The 21699-nt window shown below is 33.4% G+C and overlaps 1 protein-coding gene across 2 annotated transcripts in view; it reads right to left on the reverse strand.

The window, feature by feature from the left end:
• The window catches only part of LOC136030444 (cationic amino acid transporter 3-like), an 89502-nt gene that overhangs the window by 15727 nt on the left and 52076 nt on the right, over positions 1–21699 (reverse strand). For both annotated transcript variants that reach the window (XM_065709426.1, XM_065709427.1), the window contains exons 9-12: positions 19655–19757; positions 16236–16387; positions 7062–7228; positions 5104–5212 (exon numbers count right to left, since the gene is read on the reverse strand). In XM_065709426.1, coding sequence (XP_065565498.1) covers positions 5104–5212; positions 7062–7228; positions 16236–16387; positions 19655–19757 — 531 coding nt within the window. The remainder of the gene's footprint in view (positions 1–5103; positions 5213–7061; positions 7229–16235; positions 16388–19654; positions 19758–21699) is intronic.

The following is a 21699-nucleotide window of genomic DNA, read 5'->3' on the forward strand; positions in this document are numbered from 1 at the left end:
ATTTTTTTGGTAGGGGTATTACGAGGGGGATCTTTCCGTTGATGAAATGTTTGTGTGGGGAAGGGAATTTTCTATGAAGGGGAAGTCGGATTTCCGGGGATAATCTAAAGAACGATCAGAAACCAAATTAAAAATAAAACAAAACAAGTTTTTTTCAGTTGAAAGTAAAGAGGAACATTAAAGCTTAAAACGGAAAGAAATTATTACGTATATGAGACGGTTTCTTCCTACTCGATACCTCGCTCTTTACGCAAAACTTTTCTTCTACTTCTAAAAAAGCTTGTTATTCTAATAATTGTTCTTAAAAATTGGAACAAAAAAACAAACTTTAGCCTAAAAAGCGAGGTATTCAGGTGGGGGTAACCATCTCACATGCGTAATAATTTTTGTTTGTTATAATGTCGCTCCTACTTTCAGTTGAAGACATGTGTTTTTTTATTTAATCAGTAACAAAAGAGGAATCGTTTTCATTACATAGAAAAACAAACATAAAATCGGATAAATTCACTTTTAGAAAAAAATGATTTAGGGTTTAATCCCATTACAGGATCCCCCCCCAAAAAAAAAGCCAGGAGCGTTCAATTTTTTTTATTCTAAAACAAAAAGAATGAGGAAATCTTCGGGAATCTAATTTATAAAAACTGAAAGAGTTTGTTATAAAAATGCCCATTTTAACATTTGTGTTATCATTCCACATTATCCCAGTACCGCCTTAACGCTTGTATTTATATTTACTATTTTAGAATTTATATATGAATTAATGCAGTCAATTGAGTGTTGAACTTTTGCCATTCAATATTGAACACTGAAAATGCTTCAATTTTTTTGCAGTATGTCAAAACGGACTGTGGTTATTTTTATGCGGATATTTATAAATTAACAGGTATGAGAATTTTGTACATTGTTTAGCAGATATTTTAGATCAGAAGCTATTTAAATGGAGAAGAGATTTATTAAATTAGTATATTAGAAAGTATGAAATAATGTTAGTCAGCCCTTAAGTTACTATGTTAGAAATAAAGTTTAATTTTAGCAGGGCATGAAGGATTGGATTTAAATGTAAAAATATCGTGATAAGAACGTGATGAGAGGGAAATGACGAGTATTGTGGAATGCTAAGTCTAACTTCTTTTTCAGGGTTTTTATTTCTGTTTTGTTCTGCTGTTATGAGACATGGAGATATAAAATTAAAAGCTGTCAAGCTGATTTCAAGCTTCCTATAATGAGAGATATAGAGAGTCAACCATTTATATAACAGTCTTTTATAAACGTTACCCTTACTTCTGACATTTTCAATCCAGCAACTTCATACAATAAAATTCATAATCTTAAAACTGTACATTTTAATGAAAAATAACAGCCAAAACATATCATCAAGTACGTACGGAGATAATGACAAGACGTACCACCAGGTACATACGCAGAAGGAGGGGACAAAATATTTAGGGAGATCAACAATAAAAAAAAACCAATTTTATTTGCTATTTGAATAAGAAGAGTCGAGAAAATCAATAAAATTTGGGATTTCAGAAACGGCGTGGTCCTAAGGCTCCCCATGCGTACATCCCTGCGTATCACGCTAATTTTTCAATAACTATTTAAACGCTACAAACCACTACAAAAAGCTGAAAAAGGTTAGTACTTACAATATCAAAGCGGTTCCCAGCTAAGCATCCATTGTTCATAAACGAAAGCGACGAAACTCTGAAGAATTCTAGCAGTAATACCCCAAACAAAAGCAAAATAAAAGCCCAAAACACACAAACTCCCGGGAAAAAACCAAGCAGCACTCTAAATAACTAATCTTACGAAACCTTGATTTATTTAAAATTACCCATTAAGGTATATGATTCCCGTATAAGTTTTGGTATGCTATTTTATAATTTCGCTATGATTCCATAGCTGAGATTCGGTTATTAATCTCATAACAAGGGATGGGCTTCACTTTTGTACGATAACAAAGGTGAAGCCCATCCCTTGCCCACTTGCCTGCTTGAGACAATTATTACTCATGAGTTATAAATCGGTATCAGCTTTGGAACCTTGATAGGAACTGAAGGGTCGTAATCGGACTTACTTAAAAAAAACGTATATTCCCCAATAGATTACCCAGTATGGTCACATATTCCGTTTGCTTGATTTCCAGATTAATATTGTACATTTCCAATATTTGTGGCCAATTTGACTTCCAAATAAGTGGTTTATGCAGAACTTAACCCCGATATTCCCAAAGATATCGGAATAAGGTCAAAATTTACATTTAGTCCTTCATCCTAATAAATTGACTCCCTAAACTGATTTTTTCAAGTCTCACCTATAAATCCCACAACAATGAAATTTCTTAAGAACTTTAAGATAAGGGAGTAAAACTATAAGATCAGGGCCTTCCATCATTTTCTAAAAGATGTTTTTTTAGGTTCCCAGATTGCTAAATTCCTCCTAAAGTATTGGTTACTATCTTGACATCTACATAAGTAGGCAGAGATCGATTACCGGTATGCAAGCAAGAATTTAATCCCAATACCCCTAATGGATACGAATACACCCAATTAGATTGGGAAACTGGATATAAAGGTAAAGAAATAACAAGACAAAAAATTCAAGTCCATATATCAACGTCAATATGTGCAAAATGGCATAATTCTTAACAACAATTCTAAAGAGCATCTAGTCTAAAGTCTAAAGTCTAATCATTTAGTCTAAAGTCTAAATAAAATATTGCGCGGCTTTTATAAGCTACGTTTGTATAAGACGTGAGATGTGATACAAACTGGCTTTCATATACCCATACAGGAAGGAGCCCATGGCCTTCACCTTACTATCGAAGGAATCAGTCAAGCAAAATAATAACAGAACCTTGCCCATTCTCAATGACAATCTTTTAACGCCATTATTAAGAAAATTATCTGACACTACTGATGACCACAGCTTAGATACCAATACAGTTATGAAAACTCGATTTATTTCTGGGATACAGTGCGGGGTAGCGATGCCAGCGACTGGAGACAGGAAACTGGCAGCACAGCTTAGATAAGCAATATTGGTATCTATGCTGTGTATGCAACAAAACAAAATTGCGTTCCCGCCTATGGTGTTGTAGTACAATCTACGTGTCGGAGCACGGGCTTGGAGGAGGCGCCAAGTTCAAACATCTGCACCAAAAGCTTCTCATGGACTAGATAGGAGTTTTCATAATTGTATATTGGTATCTAAGCTGTGCTGATGACACTATGTTGTTTATTGAACAGTTGGTCTATGCTACAATTTCTTACGATAGTTAAGCCTCTGCTATTAAATTTTTAAAGGAGCTTGGATGCAACTGATTTCAAAAATGTAATTAATTGGATCTGATAATAATAAAACATTAAAGTAAAAAGGACATTTATAGATTTACTCTATAGCCCATTAGAAAAGAGATACCATATTTTGGTAATCATGTGAATGATGCCCCTTGATTACTCTTAATATATGAATACATCAATTACTAAACATAAACTATTCAAGATTCCCATAAAGTTTCAAGCTATTTTTTGCACCATTTAACTTAAAAGCCTCTCACGCAATATAATTATCTTGAATATAGAGATTCATTCACAAACTAGAATATTCCCATCATTAAATGCGACAAGCCAGGGGGCAATTCATGTCTTCCCACATGTAGAAACTCACCCATCTCTTCGTTATTTTAAAACGACAGCCGCACAAACGCAGTATGCATATAACAAATGCCTGAATTTGAATTTCAGCAAAATATATATATATATATATATATATATATATATATATATATATATATATATATATATATATATATATATATATATATATATATATATATATATATATATATATATATATATATATATATTTATATATATATATATACAATATATTAAAGAGTTGTATTTCTTCTTAACATATATTTCCGCTGACACGAATAAAAAGTTTCAGGTAAACTGTCTCACAATTCTGTTAGAAAATAGTTTTTTAACATGCTAGCACTTTTCAAAGTTAAAATAAAACGATAGAAAATAAAATTTTGCAACAAAAATAGAAAAAGGAAAAACTACATTACTAGTCAATATCCGAAAAACGAAAGAAAAATTCATGGCGACAAGTGGAAACCTTTCTAATTGCATTAAAAGAGAAAGACGGTGAGAAAAAGCTGTCAAGGGACATACAATTACTGATAAAAACTTCGGAAAGTAGAAATTTTGGGATTCAAGGAAGGGATGGTAAATACAATTTGAGGCTGAGAAAAACTATGGCCAGTGAACTTAAATCAGCACTGGATATACGACGATCTTAGATGAAAATAACCTTATTTGGCCCCAAAAAAACGAACTTGATGGAATAGAGTAGATTAACTAAATAAACTTTTATCTTCCTCTAAAATAAATATCAGCCTTACTTCCGTTAGATAGGATAGCTAAAGGAAAGGACAGGATTCCGCAAGGATAGCTAAAGGAGGTTAGAAGAAAATCAATAAAATAATTTCAATATAGATTACAAGGTTATCATCCTGAAATATGATCTAAGGCAGGATTATACCACGGACTTTTTTGAAGGGTTTGGGTTTAACTGCCATGAAATGATCAACTCACGTCAAATATTAGTGTTCTGGTATTCAAAGTGGTGTTCTTTTTGGTATTACTAGAAAAAAGAAAGGAGTTTGGATAATAAATTAACAACTGTAGGGATTTCCTGTGACGGAAGGACGTCCTCTTTGCGGTATGGCAAACTTGTGTAGGTGAAATCAATTTGCAGAAGTAAAATAGTAGAAAACCACTCACTGGTTATTATATTAAAGTAAAAAGTAAAGCTTTAAATAAATGGCAATTATCTAAAGTAAAAATAACGGTGTGTGACATTTGAAATCGAATTTTATACAGGCTACTTATTTGAAAGTTTCAAAATATAATACCGCTGAGAAAAGAGAAGATGGGTTTTTGTTTTTTCAAAGATATTAATGTTAAAGCCAGGGCCGTATCCATGGGGGCTACCCAGATACTCCGTATGCTCCGGGATAATGAGAGAATTCGGCAGTATTACTACAATGCCTCTATACTAGTTTAGCCTACTGAATCATAAATAAAACCTTACCAACCAGCATCCAAACTCCAAACCGAATCCAAGTAGCCGTCGATAGCCGCATCATCAGATATATATTGATCAGAATGCTTAAACAGGGTATCAATGGGACGAGTGGTACCTATAAAAAAATAAATTAAAGCTCGAAATAACATACTATAGCATGAAGAATGTATTTATTCTCGACGTAATACCTTCAATTGGGTATTGTTTTTTCTCCAAGACCACACTGCCTAAATAAAAAACATCTCCCCATATATACGACGTATCTTTGACGTATCACCTTCAACTAGGTATTTTTTTCCCCAAGACCATACTGCCTAAAAAAAATATCTCCCCATATATACGACGTATTTCCGACCTATCATCTTCAACTAGGTATTTTTTCTTCAACACCACACTGCCTAGAAAAAATATCTCCCCATATATACGACGCATATCCGACGTAATACCTTCAATTAGGTTTTTTTTCTCCAACCTACACTATCTAAAAAAAACATCTCCCCATATATACGACGTCTTTTCGACGCATCACCTTCAATTTTTCTTCAACACCACACTGCCTAAAAAAATATCTTTCCCCATGTATACGACGCATTTCCGACGTAATACCTTCAATTAGGTTTTTTTTTCTCCAACCTACACTGCCTAAAAAAACATCTCCCCATATATACGACGTCTTTTCGACGCATCACCTTCAACTAGGTATTTTTTCTTCAACACCACACTGCCTAAAAAAATTATCTCCCCATATATACGACGCATTGCCGACGTAATACCTTCAATTAAATATTTTTTTTTCTCCAAGACCACACCGCCCATTCGAAAACAATCCTTTTGTAATTAGAAGAAGAAGATTGTTCCCCTTCATTAGGAATTCAACTTACATTTAGGCAATAATAAAGAAGAAATTTAGAACTCAAGACTTTGGATGAACCCAGTTTTTTTAACTTTTTCAAATAAACCTAGTGAACGAACCAGAAGTTATTATTTTGTCCTGTTTTGTGTCTGTTTTCACTGTCTACATGGACTTATCCCCATTTGAAGGTTTATTTGCTCGTTTAAGAATTTATTTAGGACCACATATTGCACCTTGTTACAAAATTCTGACATCCTTCACCATCAGTAGACACCTTTCCAAATTCAAAGGCTCTCTATAATCAAAAACGGAAAGAAATATTCTAACAACTATTTAGACATAGCATAGGGGATGGTAGTTAGAATTGCTAAGTCACACGAGAAAACTTTGAAACTGTGATTTTATTTTCAAAACTGAAAAGCTTTCCTTGCCCTGATTTATACTGAATAAGGTTAAACATTTCGTAACCACATTAACACAGGAACAAGACAACTGAAATGAGAGGGAAATATACCCTGGATCTGAAATTTTTAAGGGCTTAAGCTGGACTCAGACACACAATTGTATATTTCCCAGGTTGTTCAAGCGGAGAAGAGGTCAGTCGAGCGAATCATAGCTACTTCCACCGAACATAGTTATCGTTGGCACTCCCAGCTAAATATCCATTCTTCATCTAATATCATCTAAATATCCGTTCACTGAGTCAGAATTATTCGATTATTTGGGCTTTTTCTTAGAGAAGGATCTAAACTAGTTTAAAAAACAGGAAAATTGTCCTTTTTCAACAATTTTCATAATATTTTTAATTTAAAAAACCCAGAGACCAAATTTCAAAAATTCAATTCGGTAGATGGATAGAACTGAATATCAGCTATGAAATAAAAGTACAATTTTCCTCTTCCTTTGATATATTAAAACTGTAGGAGAATAGAAAAATAATATACTGAAACTAGCACAGGGAGCAAAAAACTTAAATAATGCGTGAAATGTAATTAAAAAACAAATATATCAGCACCTTCTCCCAAATTTCCTTTAAAAATTACCTCTCTCCTCTCTTGGCCTAGTGCCATAAAGGGTTTTTAAACGAAAGTGAATATAAACCAAAAATTACCATGAAGTATACAGTCCTTTTGGATCTTGGTTGCCATGCTAGCCAGGCCAAGTTGATGGCTAAAAGAGCGGCAATTATTGCTGTGCCAACGGCAATTCCGACATCACCAGCTTGTAATTTTGTTTCACCCAGGACAAGAATAAGGGCAAGACCAAGACACAAAAGACCTGAAAGAAATAAAAAAAAATTAACAATCACACCGAGTTAAGCATTGGTTCGTCTTTCTGCATCACGAGCAAAAAAAGCAAGAAGACAATTATAAAATTAAAAAAATTCAAGCCAAAAAAAAAAGAAGAAAAGAACAGCTTGAAATTGAAACTATACTCACCAAAGTGGAAAAATTCTTTGGTAGATGTTAACTACAAAATAAAACTTATTTAAAGATATGCAATGTATTAAATGTTTGTGAATCATTGTGGCTTTTTCAAGTGCCATATTCACATGTCACCTTTTCTCAGAAAAACAAGAGCTAAGAGCTCGTATGGCACTTGTGACGAGGTCAGAAGACCCAAGAGCTCATATGGCATGATCTCTAGCAAAATTCTAAGAATTTTGCTAAATTCTTACACCGATTTAAAAGGAAAATCAGAAACTCAATGCCAGTTGGGATTTAAAATAAGAGCCCTGAGACACGAGGTCCTCCTAAATATCAAAACTCATTAAGATCCGATCACCCATTCGTACGTAAAAAATACCTCATTTTTTCTAATTTTTCCTCTCCCTTCAGCCCCCCAGATGGCCGAATCGGGGAAAACGACTCTTATCAAGTCAATTTGTTCAGGTCCCTGAAACACCTGCCAATTTTCATCGTCCTAGCACGTCCAGAAGCACCAAACTCGCCAAACCACTGGACCCCCAACTCCCCCAAAAAGAGCGAATTCAGTCCGGTTAGGTCAATCATGTATCTAGGACTTGTGCTTATTCTTCCCACCAAGTTTCATCCCGATCTCTCCACTCTAAGCGTTTTCCAAGATTTTCCGTTTCCCCCTCCAACTCCCCCCAATATCACCATATACGATCGAGATTTAAAATAAGAGCTCTGAGACACGAAATCCTTCTAAGTATCAAATTTCATTAAGATCCGAACACCCATTCGTAAATTAAAAATACCTCATTTTTCTAATTTTTCCGAATTAATCGTCCCTCCACCCCCCCCCCCCCAGATGTTCGAATCAGGGAAGAGACCATTTACAATTTAATCTGGTCTGGTCCCTGATACGCCTACCAACTTTCATCGTCCTAGCTTATCTGGAAATGCCCGAACTAGCAAAACCGGGACCGACAGACAGACAGAAATTGCGATCGCTATATGTCACTTGGTAAATACCAAGTACCATAAAAAAAAACACATAAACACGTATCCGTTTTCTTACTTTTGGCAAAATAAACAACTTTCCATATTTTTGTAGGTAAGAAGTTGAAATCTCGAAAGCACAGTTCTCTAACACGCTGAATCTGACGGTGTGATTTCCAGAAAGGTCACTTGACTTTTTGGGGGTATTTCCCCCCTTTTCTGAAAATTAGGAAAATTGTCTCATGCTCACAGCATTTGAATGGTAACGTTGAGTTTAATTGTATATTTGGAATTTTAAATATTTGAAATCAGCATAAAAACAAATCTTTTGATGCATAAATTGCTATCAAGATTCAATTCTTTAGAGTTTCAGTTACTATTGCGCCGAGTCACTCCTTATTTAGCACTTTGTTTGAAACCGTCATATGGTGGCGAAATATAAAATGATTGAGCCTCTGGGAGGGTCAGATGAGGTAATATACTGGACCACTAGTGCGTCGATCTTATTTTCGACGTAACACCTTAGATTACGTATCCTTTTTGAACTTTTAAATTAGGATTTATCCCTATTTGAACGTTTATTTGTTCGTGTATCTTGTAAAACAGATGTGTTAGCAGGTAGTTTGCTTTTGTCTGTGTATATTTATTGTCAAAATTTGCTTTTCCTTTTTTTCTTTTCTTGTTTGTGCTTCGTCTTTTCCGTTAATTCTAAGTCGAGTTATTAATACAATTATTATTGTTGTTATTAATATGCATGTGCTTAGACAGGATTCTTAAAAAAGGAATGAAAACAGGAGATAATTTTGCTGAAAATTCGTTTCTGGAGTAACATAACTATCACTTAGGAATAATGTAACTATCTTTACATAAGATATAGTAGAACCGATAGATAGATATCATATATAAAATAGAGATAATATAGTAACACTGATTTTTTCAATCAGCAAATATTCATATAATAAAAACTGCTTTTTTTTTTAATCCAGTCATTCGAAAACTAAAACCCATAAGGTCACCCGATGGCTTTATTTTACATGATAAACATATTAAAATCAGCATGGTTAAATGGGTTGAATTCACTTCAAAGTGGAGGAAAATAGAAGCGAAAATACAGTTCATAATAATTACTAGAAAAAAATTTATTGTTATTTGGTTTTGGGGGCTGCAGAAAATGAACATGACTATAAAAAATGTTGGACAGTATGTCAACAGCCATAATGATACAAATTTTATCGTAATTTGTTGAGGAAGAGTCTTAAACTGTGTATCTTTTTAGTTTTCTTCGTCACGATGACCTACTTACTATGAATTAAATCTCTTGTCACGCATCACCCACAGTGGAGAATGATGTCAGGCTTCACCAACAGCTTCAGTGTGCCAATAGCAGGCACGGAGATAATTTTTTCGCATGGAGGGGGGGATAATAAAAGAAAATATTTTTTGGGATATTGAGTAAGAGGTGTCTAAAGAAACTGGCTGAGCCAAACCCTGTGTACGTGCATGGTTACTAGTACCGAATGTCGCTCTTCGACATTCTATCAGGTATTCGGAATAGTTTTTAGACCAGCACAACAAAGGCTATTCCGGAGCAAGGAATCAAGCGGAAAAGCATAACCTAGCCTTAGATTATGGGGTAAATTTGAGTGTCCTAGATAAAAATGTTAGCAAATAAATATTTTTCTGGGGGCTTTGAGAGTTCAGAGTGCAAGAATATGTTTGAAAATTAATGTTAAGAAAATTAAGTCGCTAAGACTAGGAGTAAGTAGGTTGACGAGAGAATGCTGGGTAACGAGAAAATCGAGCAAGGGGGCATCTTCACTTGCTTAGGCAGTTAATAGTAGTAATAGCAGTAGTAGCAAAAGTAGTATCCTTTCGATCAGTCACGCCATCGATTCCAACCGACTTAAGGTAGATCAAAGTTACAAGTAGATGAGATGGTATTCTGCAGAGGTAGATGCGCCATCACGGGATGCACAGGGCTATACTATGTGAAAAATACCCATTCAGCTGTATGTAGTAGCTGCTAATTGCTCTAGAGCTCAAATCATTTCAGGCTTCCTATTATTGTTTTCTCACAACGTCAATGGCTTGGAATGTTGGGACTGTGGCGGGAGGCCAAAAAGTACAAAAACACCACAAAATTCAGCGTCTAAGAATAAAAACTCAAACCCAAATAAAAGGCATGAAATTTTCTCAGTCATGATGGGGTCTGCTATAGCGTTTAAAAGTTCAGGCACGACTGAACATCCTTGCCAAACCACTACAGATATATGACTTGCCGTCGACCATTAAGATGAGCACGGCTTTCAGTCTTGTAGTATATTGCTTTGAAAAGTCTGGTCTGACCAGGCTGGCCAAAGGACTGCATAGTGTTCCAAAGCACCTCCAACTCAATCGGATCGAAACTATTACGACCATTCAGAAAAACTCCCTAGGTGAAGCCAGAAGTGCAATTCCTAAGGTAGATAGCGCACTTATGCTGTCAGTTCTTTTCCACAAGGGTATGATAACTCCTCTCTACCATTCTTTAGAAACTTCATCTGTTACCAAAACAATAGAGAATAGGACCTGAAGAGCAATCATTATGGCAGAGTCTTCATGTTTTAGTAGCTCAGAAATTGTACACATAGGTCAGCGGTCTTATTGTTCCTCGATCATGTAACATTTCTCGTTTCTTAGGTGGTAAATGCACTGGCTAACCAGAAGAGATTATTGTCGACTGATATTGGAGAGAGCGTGCTAATAAGGTGTACCGATAACTTTCAAGCACTCGAACCACACATTTTTTGTTGGTTAGAAAGGTACCCTAAGCACGAGATGTAATAAGATGCTTAGGTACCCAGGTCTCGACATCGAGGAAAAAACGCAGCTCTACATGTCAGTTCAATACAGAGGCATTGTTTTAGAGCTATTTTGTATTGCTGTCGCATAAAAATACTTCCAAGTAAAAACATTTTTGCTTTGAGAAAAACATGTAAAGTTTCAGAACTAATTACAGGCGATTTTCATCAAGAAATGGAGAGTCGAAAAACTAGACTTATTTCTTTATAATTTTGTTTTACTCTTTGCTTGAAAGTGCCCATTGGATGGAGTCTCTCAAGATCAATAAAAATAAAATATAATATAATTCAAAATCTAATTAATACTATTCATAAAAACTCATTTTCATAAAAAAAAAAATATTTGGTGAAGCATCATTAGGTGTCGTCACCATCGTTATAACGAAAAACGATAATGAAATACCAATGAGTCCTCATTATTTACTTGTTTTTACTCTTTTTTTCTGAAACTTTTATTTCTTTACTTTTAATTTTTCTGCCATTAGACAGACCTATTTTTCTATTGTACCAATTTCAAAATGATCTTCGAAGGCCAAATTCACTTTTCTTACAACCAAAGTTGTCCCCCAAAGAGGTGGAAATATAACTTCGAATTTAACCGCCTCTAGAACCTTTTCCATCTAGCAGAAAACAATGAGGCATACAGAAGGCACATCCACACCATTACGAAGAAAGAGTCCCCTAGAAGACCTTCAAGGACTGATGGGACTTAAGTAGTCAAGATAGAAGAATTTTTTTCCAGATTTCTGATTTCATTTTATCATTTTATTTCATTTATAATATTTGGATTACGTTAAGAAATTTACGTGCTCACTGAATTGAACGAGAATAAACACAAATAACCTACTAAATTTTTTGTGATTTGCGTTTCCATTAATTCACCTTACCACTATTAACTGAGCTAATTGGAAGTCAGTTTAAAAAGAAGCGTTGCCAAACATCCATTTTACAGCTATTCAAAGGATCACAAATGGTAGTATAACAAAGGTATGACAAAGTAAGGATGACCAAGTAACATTGTCATCAAGATGACAAAGTAAGGATGAGAAAGTAACATTGTCATCAAGATGAAAAAGTAAGGATGACAAAGTAACATTGTCATCAAGACAACAAAGTAAGGATGACAAAGGGTACATAGGTAGTATTAGACAACATTAAAAATACAAAGACAAACAAAAACATATAACATCATACAAGCAATAAATTTTCATATTCATAAATTTCTATGTGTTGCTGTTGCATGAATATGTCTGCATCAAACTAATACTTCAAAAAAAATCTAGCATAAATAATCTAACCTAAAACTTTTTATGCCCAAATGAATCCCTCTCATCACAGCAGCTGGGATTATTTTTCTACTTATTTCTCTAGTCTTTCTTCTCAATCTTTCTTGGAAAATGTCTCCACGGGGAGTAGCTTCCTTTTTTGCTTCTCAGTTTATTTGTTTTTAGTCTTTTCCCTGTTAGCTCTACAGATTACAAATAGAATTTAAACCAGGACAAAAGAGAAAGCATTCATGATTTTACTCTTTATATTCGAAAGACGTAAGAAGAAGACAGAAAAGCACCAAAAAAAGGAGAATGAGTGTAAAAAGTCGTTGATACCCGTATCAATCTGGGCAGAAAAATACCTGAAATTTGAATTGTTCTCCATAGAAGTAATCAGGATTTTTTTTTTCTAACGCTTCTCAGCTTTCTTCACTACTGGACAGAACTCATTTCATCACATTAGGGATTTCCAAATCTTTTTGTGGTCTGTACCACTTCGTTTTTTATCAGTCTTACCCTTCCCCCTTCTTTATATATGTACCATATTAGGTAATTACTCTTCCTAAATCACAACGAAAATTCATAATCACCCCTCCAACAGTGTATACCCTCCCGGCCAAGGGAACCCTGTTTTAGATACAAGAGATATATATCTTTGTTTAACACAAGAGCCTCAAAAATTAGAAAAAAAATAAACTTGGTAAGTTGTCCGTACAAAGAAAATGCAGGAGGTCGTTCAATAAAATTTGCAAATTACAAAGCTAAGAAATATGTATTTTGGCTGATGCATTCCTCAACAAACTTAAATTAGTTTGTTCTCCTCTGGGTAAATTAAATTGTCCCTTGAGCAATATTAATAAGTTCTCATTTTTCAATGACATTTACTAATGTCATTTGTTTACTGTCATTGTCATTTACATCATTTGGTTATTGTCATAAAGCAAAAAGGGCAATAAAAAAATTCATAAATTGAATTGATATTTTTTTTTTTGAACTGGTGTGTTCGCACGCATTTTAGTCTAGGAATACGGTTATGTTTATTAGAGTGAACCCAGGTACCATTTGAGAAACGTTTAAGTATTGGAACTTGTATCTTTCCCAAGGAGAGAGCAGAGAAAGAAATATTCTTCTAAAGTAAAAAAAAAGGGTCATCTTCTCAAAGAACCATCCTAGTCTACCTTCACATCCATTAGAGGAATGTACCTCAAGGGACAACTAATAATAATCGCCTGAATGTTTACATTATAGCAATTACGAACTTTCTTTTACGTTTCGAAGAAATTAGTAGAGCCAAATAAATGAAAATTATAGAAATGTTGCCATCTTACTTTAAGTAGAGGGCAAAAATATATTTAAAAATATAAATATAATAAATAATATACAATATTATATATAAAATAAATATTTAATATAATGAATAGTAAATATGTAATGAATAATAAGTATGTAATGAATGATAAGTATATAATGAATGATATATATAACGAAATATATTTCTAAAGTGAAAGAGAGTCGATGTAAGGAGAGAAGCCAAAAAGAGATAGGCAAGATATTAGAAACGTTACAAACGAACAAATCAGGACTACAGCCATATATTCCCACAAGGGCAGCTATTCCCTACCAAATGAGAATTAAAATACAAATGAACTGCAATTATACAATATACTAGAATAATATATCACAGCTTTCTAAAATATACCCCTTTTAGATACAAAATCACCGTATTCATGAATTCATCTTTATGTAGGCATCATCCTGAGAGAATGTGATCCTGCCAGAGTTGAAGGAATGAGAGCAACTCATCGTAACCTTGTTCTTATCCACAGCCTTTGTTAATAATTGTCTCAAAATTTATTAGGTACTTATGCAGCAATTACCGTAGTAATTATGCAGTAATTAACGTAGAAATAGGTAGGAAGGAATGTTTAATTTCTCCAAAGTTTCGTGCAACAGTCGATTGAAATGTGAAATAAATTGCATCAGAAACAATCCCAAAGGTTTTTAATGACATTTTCAAAATTGGACTTGGAGTTTAACTTAGAACCCACAAAACTGTCTTCGTTTATATACCCCACGATCACTCCCAGGCGACTCAGTTTATTAATGTAGCTCAATTCTAAAGAAATGCTGTCATAATTTAGGTTTCAGATTCTTTTTTTATTCGTAGTGATATTTTTGTGCATTAGTACTACTACTGCTAACATCACACTGGTGCACCATACCGCCTGAGGCCAACACAGCTACAGACACTCCTCACCCATCCCAATTTATTCAAAGCTTCCTCTTTACACCCTCCAAGGATGTTCTCATTTTCTTTAAATCTTCCCTTACGACGTCCTCCCACTGCAACTGGGGACGACCTGCTTTTCACTTCGCCCTAGACGGTGGGTCGAAAAGGACAATCTTTAGCAATCTGTCATCCTTCATCCCCAGAAATTACCCTAGAGTTTTCTCTAATTATAGCCCTAGAAAGGGGGGTTGAACTAGAATTTTCGTACAGCCTACTGTTTGAGATATGGTCAGTCAGTCGGATATTTAAAATGCAAAGGCAATTTCTCTGGAAAGACATTTAGCATATATTCCACCGTTTTCCGGAGCGTCCAAGCTTCAGAACCAAACTTAGCCACTGCTGTCATTGTAGCTTCCAATATTCTAATCTTTGCTCACAGACTTATCTTCCTATTCTTCCAAACTTTTTTCCACTGTGAGAAAGCACCCTGGGCATTGGCTGTTCTACTTTTAACACATCCACTGCATCCACCGTCTTTACTAATAATTATATGAAAAAAAAAACAAGTTTTCTCATCTGAAAGTAAAGGGCAACATTAAAAATTAAAACGAACAGAAATTATTGCGTATATAAGGGGGGCCGCCTCCTCCTCAATATCTCGTTCTTTACGCTGAAGTTCAAAATTTGTCCCAATTCTTTAATATTTACTCCTGAATCACAAACGTTAATTAGAATAAAAAGCTCTTTAAACACTTCTAAAAACAGCTTTAGCGTAAAGAGCGAGGTATTGACGAGCGGGCGACCTCCCTCCTCATATACATAATAATTTCTGTTCGTTTTAAATTTACATGTATTTTATTTCTTTTATAGAAGTCAGACAAAGGTTTGAACTGAGTTCACCCCACCCCCCTGGATATAGCCATGACTGCATGGCTTAAATGAACTGTTTTATAAACTTACCTAGATTGCTTAAGATTGTTAAGAAGACTATTCAAAACTCCCTCAAGAGCATTAAAAAATTCATTTGCATTAAAAAGTGTCAATATGTGTAAAATTCCAAATAGTATGCAATCAAATAGTAAGGGTTAGTAAAGGTTAGTAAGGGTTACTTTGGATTTTTACATTCAAACCTTATCAAGGAACATTCTGTCGGTATCGATGAACATTGCTCAATTCTTCCATGACTAAAATCAATCTAAAGAGCATATTGTGTGTTCCAGAAGGCAATTATCATTAATTGTTTATTGCAATTATTATTTATATCAATTATCAATCTATCTACCCAAACAATTATCTATCCAAAACACATGACGATGAAAACATTATGTCTGTTCTTTGTATTGTAAGTGTAGAAAAAAAACTAAAATGTAAAAACCTTTAGCTTACTATGAGCATTTGAGGGGTAGAATTTTTAGTTTTGAGTTATTTTTACGATGAAAGAAATGACAAATAATTAATAATAATTATCAAAAATAGACATCTGGAATGTACCCATAGTCTCTGGTCTAGCTAGTATATGGTTAGCGAGAAACCGGTGCTTACAATACGATCCGATCAAAATATAAGCTTTTTTCTGACTCCGATTGGTAGTACTGCCAAGAAAATCCGCTGAGAGGCATTCCGAATTGTCTTTATGATCATGTTCATTGTTAGAATTGAAGAGCTTGCCGTCTTCATCAGCATCATGTGTAAACCTAAAAAAAAAATTGATTTAAACGAAAATGAGAGAAAAAGTTGAAGCTAGGGAAGATAAGCAAATATTTTATTTTCAAAGGACTAGCACAAGGTCTAATAGAGCCAAATTTCGATTCTTATTTCAAGTAAAAATGAACAAAAACGAAATAAAAACCGCTAAAACAGTTGATGAAAATTAAAAACTAATTAAAACAACTCTAGCACATACTAGCTACATTAATAGATAGATTAATTTATAGAAAATTTAATATAATAGACAGCACACCCACTTTATAGAAAAAAGTAAACTTATTTTAAAAGGAGGAGACCAGCAAAATAAGAGCGACACAGCTTGAAGGGACTGGAATAATCAGAATTTAAAGAACAGCAAAGCAAAAATAGAAATAAGATAGGGGGGTCAGCTAATTTACATTTAATTTCGAGAAAACCTCTTCTCTCTTCTTGAAACATTTCTGCACGTAGGGGAGGGGTTTGGAGCATCTTTAACAGATTATCCTCCCTGAAATCAGGGCATAAGATGCAGTTAATTCCACCTTAATTTTTTCATTTAAAGTGTCTAGGATATCAAAATAAAACTATTTTTTACCCCAGAGTGCAACTTACTTCTATTCATATCAGAGAAACGTGATTTTCTGGGATTTTCTGATTATTTTAGGAATTATAGAAATTATGGTTATTTTAGAGCAGAGCCATATTTTATACGGCGTTTCCACATTGAACCATGAAAATAAAAAAGTAAAACAAACTTGTTGAGTTTGAAAACGTTTTTCTTCCGTAAAAACTAAAACATTAGTAGTTTATTGATTGCCAGATACAACTATATCTTCAAAGGAAAGCTATATCTTCTTAAGAAGTTTGGTTGTTTTTCGCTTATTTTTGGCTGATTTCTCCTCAGGCTTATTTTTTTTAATTTGGCAGCCGCTTCTACCAGAAACTGCATAACTCGATACCAAAGTCTTTTTCATTAAAAACTAAGTTCCTGACTTTTCCTAGTTTTTTAATATACGCATGGTTGTGTTAGTTTCCACTTGACTAATTGAAACAATCAAATTTAATAATCGCTGTCCTTGGTACTTTTAAATTGAAAACAGAATAAAATTAAATGGTTACATGATCAAACATTAGTAAAACGATTAAAATAAAACAGAACGAAAATAAAATATAAAGTAAAGAGACCAGGAAATTCAGTATATTTTTTTAAGAAAACCTGTTCTTTCCCTTAAAAGTGTATTTTTAATGAAAGATTTACAGGGGAAATGGTTGAGGAACATTTCTTCAATCACCTGAAAGTACACCCTTCCCCCAAAAAGTACGCTCATAAAAAGCAATCTGGTGCCTCTAAATTTTTGAATTCAAAGTAAAACACGGTAAGAACAAGGTTGAAGTTATCCCATTTCTAGAAGACAAAAAGCAATTTTGGTTACAAAGGTAGGCACGTCTTGAAATAATCTGAATGATCAGCATCTAAATAGAAGCAAATACAAAAAAAAGGCAAAGTAAAGAGACCAGCTAATGTAAGCATAATATCAACAAAACTCATTCCAAAACAATTCTAGGTTATCTTCTTTAACTTCACATAAACGCCCTAATCCACCACCACAGTGAAATAGGGGCATAAAATGGGCATGGGCATGCAGTATGATATACCTGAAAATTTGAATTTAAAGCGAAAAAAAAATTATCTCAATCATAGAAGACAAAAGGGTAATTTAGTAAGTCATCAGCAAACATATGAACGGCAGAGAATTTGAACATACACGATTTAAATAGCAAAAATGGGAGCGCAGCATTAGAATCAGCGCTATCCAATCGACAATTATAACCCAGAATATATGCCTAAAGGAGGTTTAAACAGAGGATTTAAAAAGCGTTATTTATAACTCATTTATGAAAAAAAAAACTCTACCAAGCCTAGAACTTCCTACTACTAGTCCTACTACTAACAACTCACTGCGGCCCTAAGCCACCGGAGGTCAACACAGGTACGCACGCTCCTCCTCAGTGGCGGTTCTTGCCTCTTTTGCGCCCGGGGCGAAATCTTGATCAGCCCTGTTTCTCAAAAACTTTCCGGTCAAATTTTAACAGAATTTTCATTTACTAACAAAATTTACGTTTATTAACAAAATTTTTCGTCTATTTAAATCTGATTTTTCTTACATTATATGAGAAAAAATGGGAAAAACTGAAATGGCGGATTCAATTTGCTTATACTTACTGCCAACTGCGCCCTCTAATGTGTTATAATACAAATAAAATTTCAAAATTACAAAATGATGATTATTTATTTGAAATTTTGAGCCCTAAAATTTCTGCGCCCGGGGCAAGTGCTTCCTCTAATACTTGATTTCATAATGAAACCCACTCAGTATAAGTGTCAATTCTTATCAGCAGTTAATACGTCAACCAATATATACTCCTATCCATATAATACGTATACCAATGTCCGTACCCAATAATTGATTTCATAATGAAACCCACTCAGTATAAGTTTCAGTTCTTATCAGCAGTCAATAAGTTAACACCTCTAGTGGAGTCACCATATGTAAAATAATAATTGGTCTACAAATATAGCTGGAATTGGTCAACTCATTATTACTGAATGTTTCCTCCTAAGCGAAATCAAGACACGATTTGCGACTCTGCCATCGGAGTATGCATCCTCAGATACTCTTCTCTAATTTTAGTAGGATCTAACGATGCCCTAGTACCCCCCCCCCCCCTGGAATGGAAAGAAAACACATGCTATATGCAAAAACGCAAAGAAAACAAAAGAAACTAAAAACTGGTATCTTTGAGAAAAAAAGCTTTTTCTTTTCTTTTGTTGTTATTTTGTATTTGTATAGTTTGTGTTTTTCTATTCCCCTTTCCTTTATATGTTTTGTTTATTTTATTTTAGGTTGGTTTATTTGTTTGTTTCTGTTTGCTTTTTTTCGATGATAAAGGCTTCCGGATGTGTTTCTACGATTTTCATCAACAATAAAAATTGTATTATGAATTCATTTTTATTTTTCTATTACCTGAAAAAATCCCATTGAAAAAATTCCCTTCGACCAAAAAAGTTAAGAACCATAAACACAAAGAATGTCCCATCAAAATATCAAAAGCGGAAAGAAATTCCATTTCTACATAGCAATTTTCCCCCAAACTCCCATTTAAAGAGGAAATGGATCATAATCTCCTGAAAACCAGTTCATATTCTGAGTTTTGAATAACAAGCCCCCCAGCTTTCCTTTTCAAGGTCATTTGATCCGTTCAATAAATCTTACCTGATTATAAGGACTGAAACCGCAACAAGGGAGTAGGCCAAAAGAGTTCCTATTGACATCATATCTATTAAAGCTGAGAGGTCGAAAATCATTGATAAAATTGCTGAAATGAAAATGATAAACAAACTGAAAAAAAGCAACTTCAAGTATAGAATACCTAATACAAAATTAATAAATTATAACTATATATATATATATATATATATATATATATATATATATATATATATATATATATATATATATATATATATATATGTGTGTGTATGTATGTATATATATGTATGTATATATATGTATATATATGTATATATATATATATATATATATATATATATATATATATATATATATATATATATATATATATATATATATATATATGTATATATATATATATATATATATATATATATATATATATATATATATATATATATATATATGTATGTATATATATATATATATATATATATATATATATATATATATATATGTATATATATATATATATATATATATATATATATATATGTATATATATATATATATATATATATATATATATATATATATATATATATATATATATATATATATATATATATATATATATATATACATATATATATATATATATATATATATATATATATATGCATAATATATAAATGAAACGTAAAAACAAATAAAAAAGTCGAATGAATGAAGGATACCTTAAAGAATCACGAGATTCCAGTTTATGGCTTGTGAAGGTGGTCAAATACTAAATGCGAATCCTATACCAAGCATATAAATAATATACTTGGTATAAACGAGTACAATTTTAAAATTTGTACCTAATGGGTATTCGATCAATTACAATGAAACTTACTCTCCATTAGGTTGGAATTTTATTCTAGATTCCCAAGGTTATCTAACCTTGGGAATTTCAGTTGACAATCTTATTAATGGGATTTCAACCTAGTAGGGCTTATCCCCTGGTGTATTTTTGATTGGTCAAACGATAATGGGCAGACAGGCCTTGTAAGAGGATATTATATGACGTTTATGGAGTACGTCCAAGCTAGCAAGAATAATTTATACCCTTTCTAGGTTTTTCACTCCAGTGTCTTCTAGAATTCAGCTAACTTATTTGAACTTATTTGAAAGCAGCTAGGGTGTTTAAAAGCTTTAAGTACTTATTTGTGGCCCAGGGCGTTTTATACTGGTTATGAACTTGGGTAGTATAAACCTACGATCCCTTCCCGTCACAGAACCAATACTCCTTTAATCTGAACCTGGACGTGTGAATAAGACTCTTTATGCATGGTCATACTTTTAGACTCGTGAAAGCAAAATTTAAGTACCAAGGGCAGTGAAGATAAAACCTGAACGTTTGTTCGTAGAGTATATTTTTATTATGCTAAATTCCTCCTTGGACTAGAAATAGTTATTTAATGAATAAATTCGACCTAGTTTCGCCTATATGTGTTATTGACAAGAGGCTACATGATTTTCGTTCTTCTATGTCGATAGTATCTCATCCATGGTCAGCTTTATTTATTTAACTGTTTCTTGGTGTTTATTTGTATTTATTTATAGCTTTTTTTTCTCTTTTTTTCTCTTATTACTTCTTTTTATGGGCGTTTCACCCTCTTTTTGTAGATGGGTTATAAATAAATTGATTGATTGATTGATTGATTCGGTCAAGTGGAAACTTACATACACTATATATTCGTTTGAAAATTAGGAAAAACCGATAATTTAGTTTCTAATGGAAAACACCTCCGTGTGCAAAATGGCATTTTTGGTAACAGTAAGCGTTAAATTTGAGAAAAGAAACGCGGGTAAAAATCAGCAAAAAAAAGAACTAAAAAAATTGGCACCAAACAGCTTGAGAAGGTTTGGCTTCCCTCTGAAAGTGGAATCCTCTTTGGAAACCAACAGACTACTGATGTTTGAATCTTTACGAACGACAGTGTTTGTCAAAATTTTGCTAACTAGTTTTACTTATTTACTTTCACGGTTCAACGTGGCAACACTGGCGAAACATGATACTGCCC

The sequence above is a fragment of the Artemia franciscana genome, chromosome 8, assembly GCF_032884065.1.
Source record: "Artemia franciscana chromosome 8, ASM3288406v1, whole genome shotgun sequence".
In the NCBI taxonomy this organism is placed as follows: domain Eukaryota; kingdom Metazoa; phylum Arthropoda; class Branchiopoda; order Anostraca; family Artemiidae; genus Artemia; species Artemia franciscana.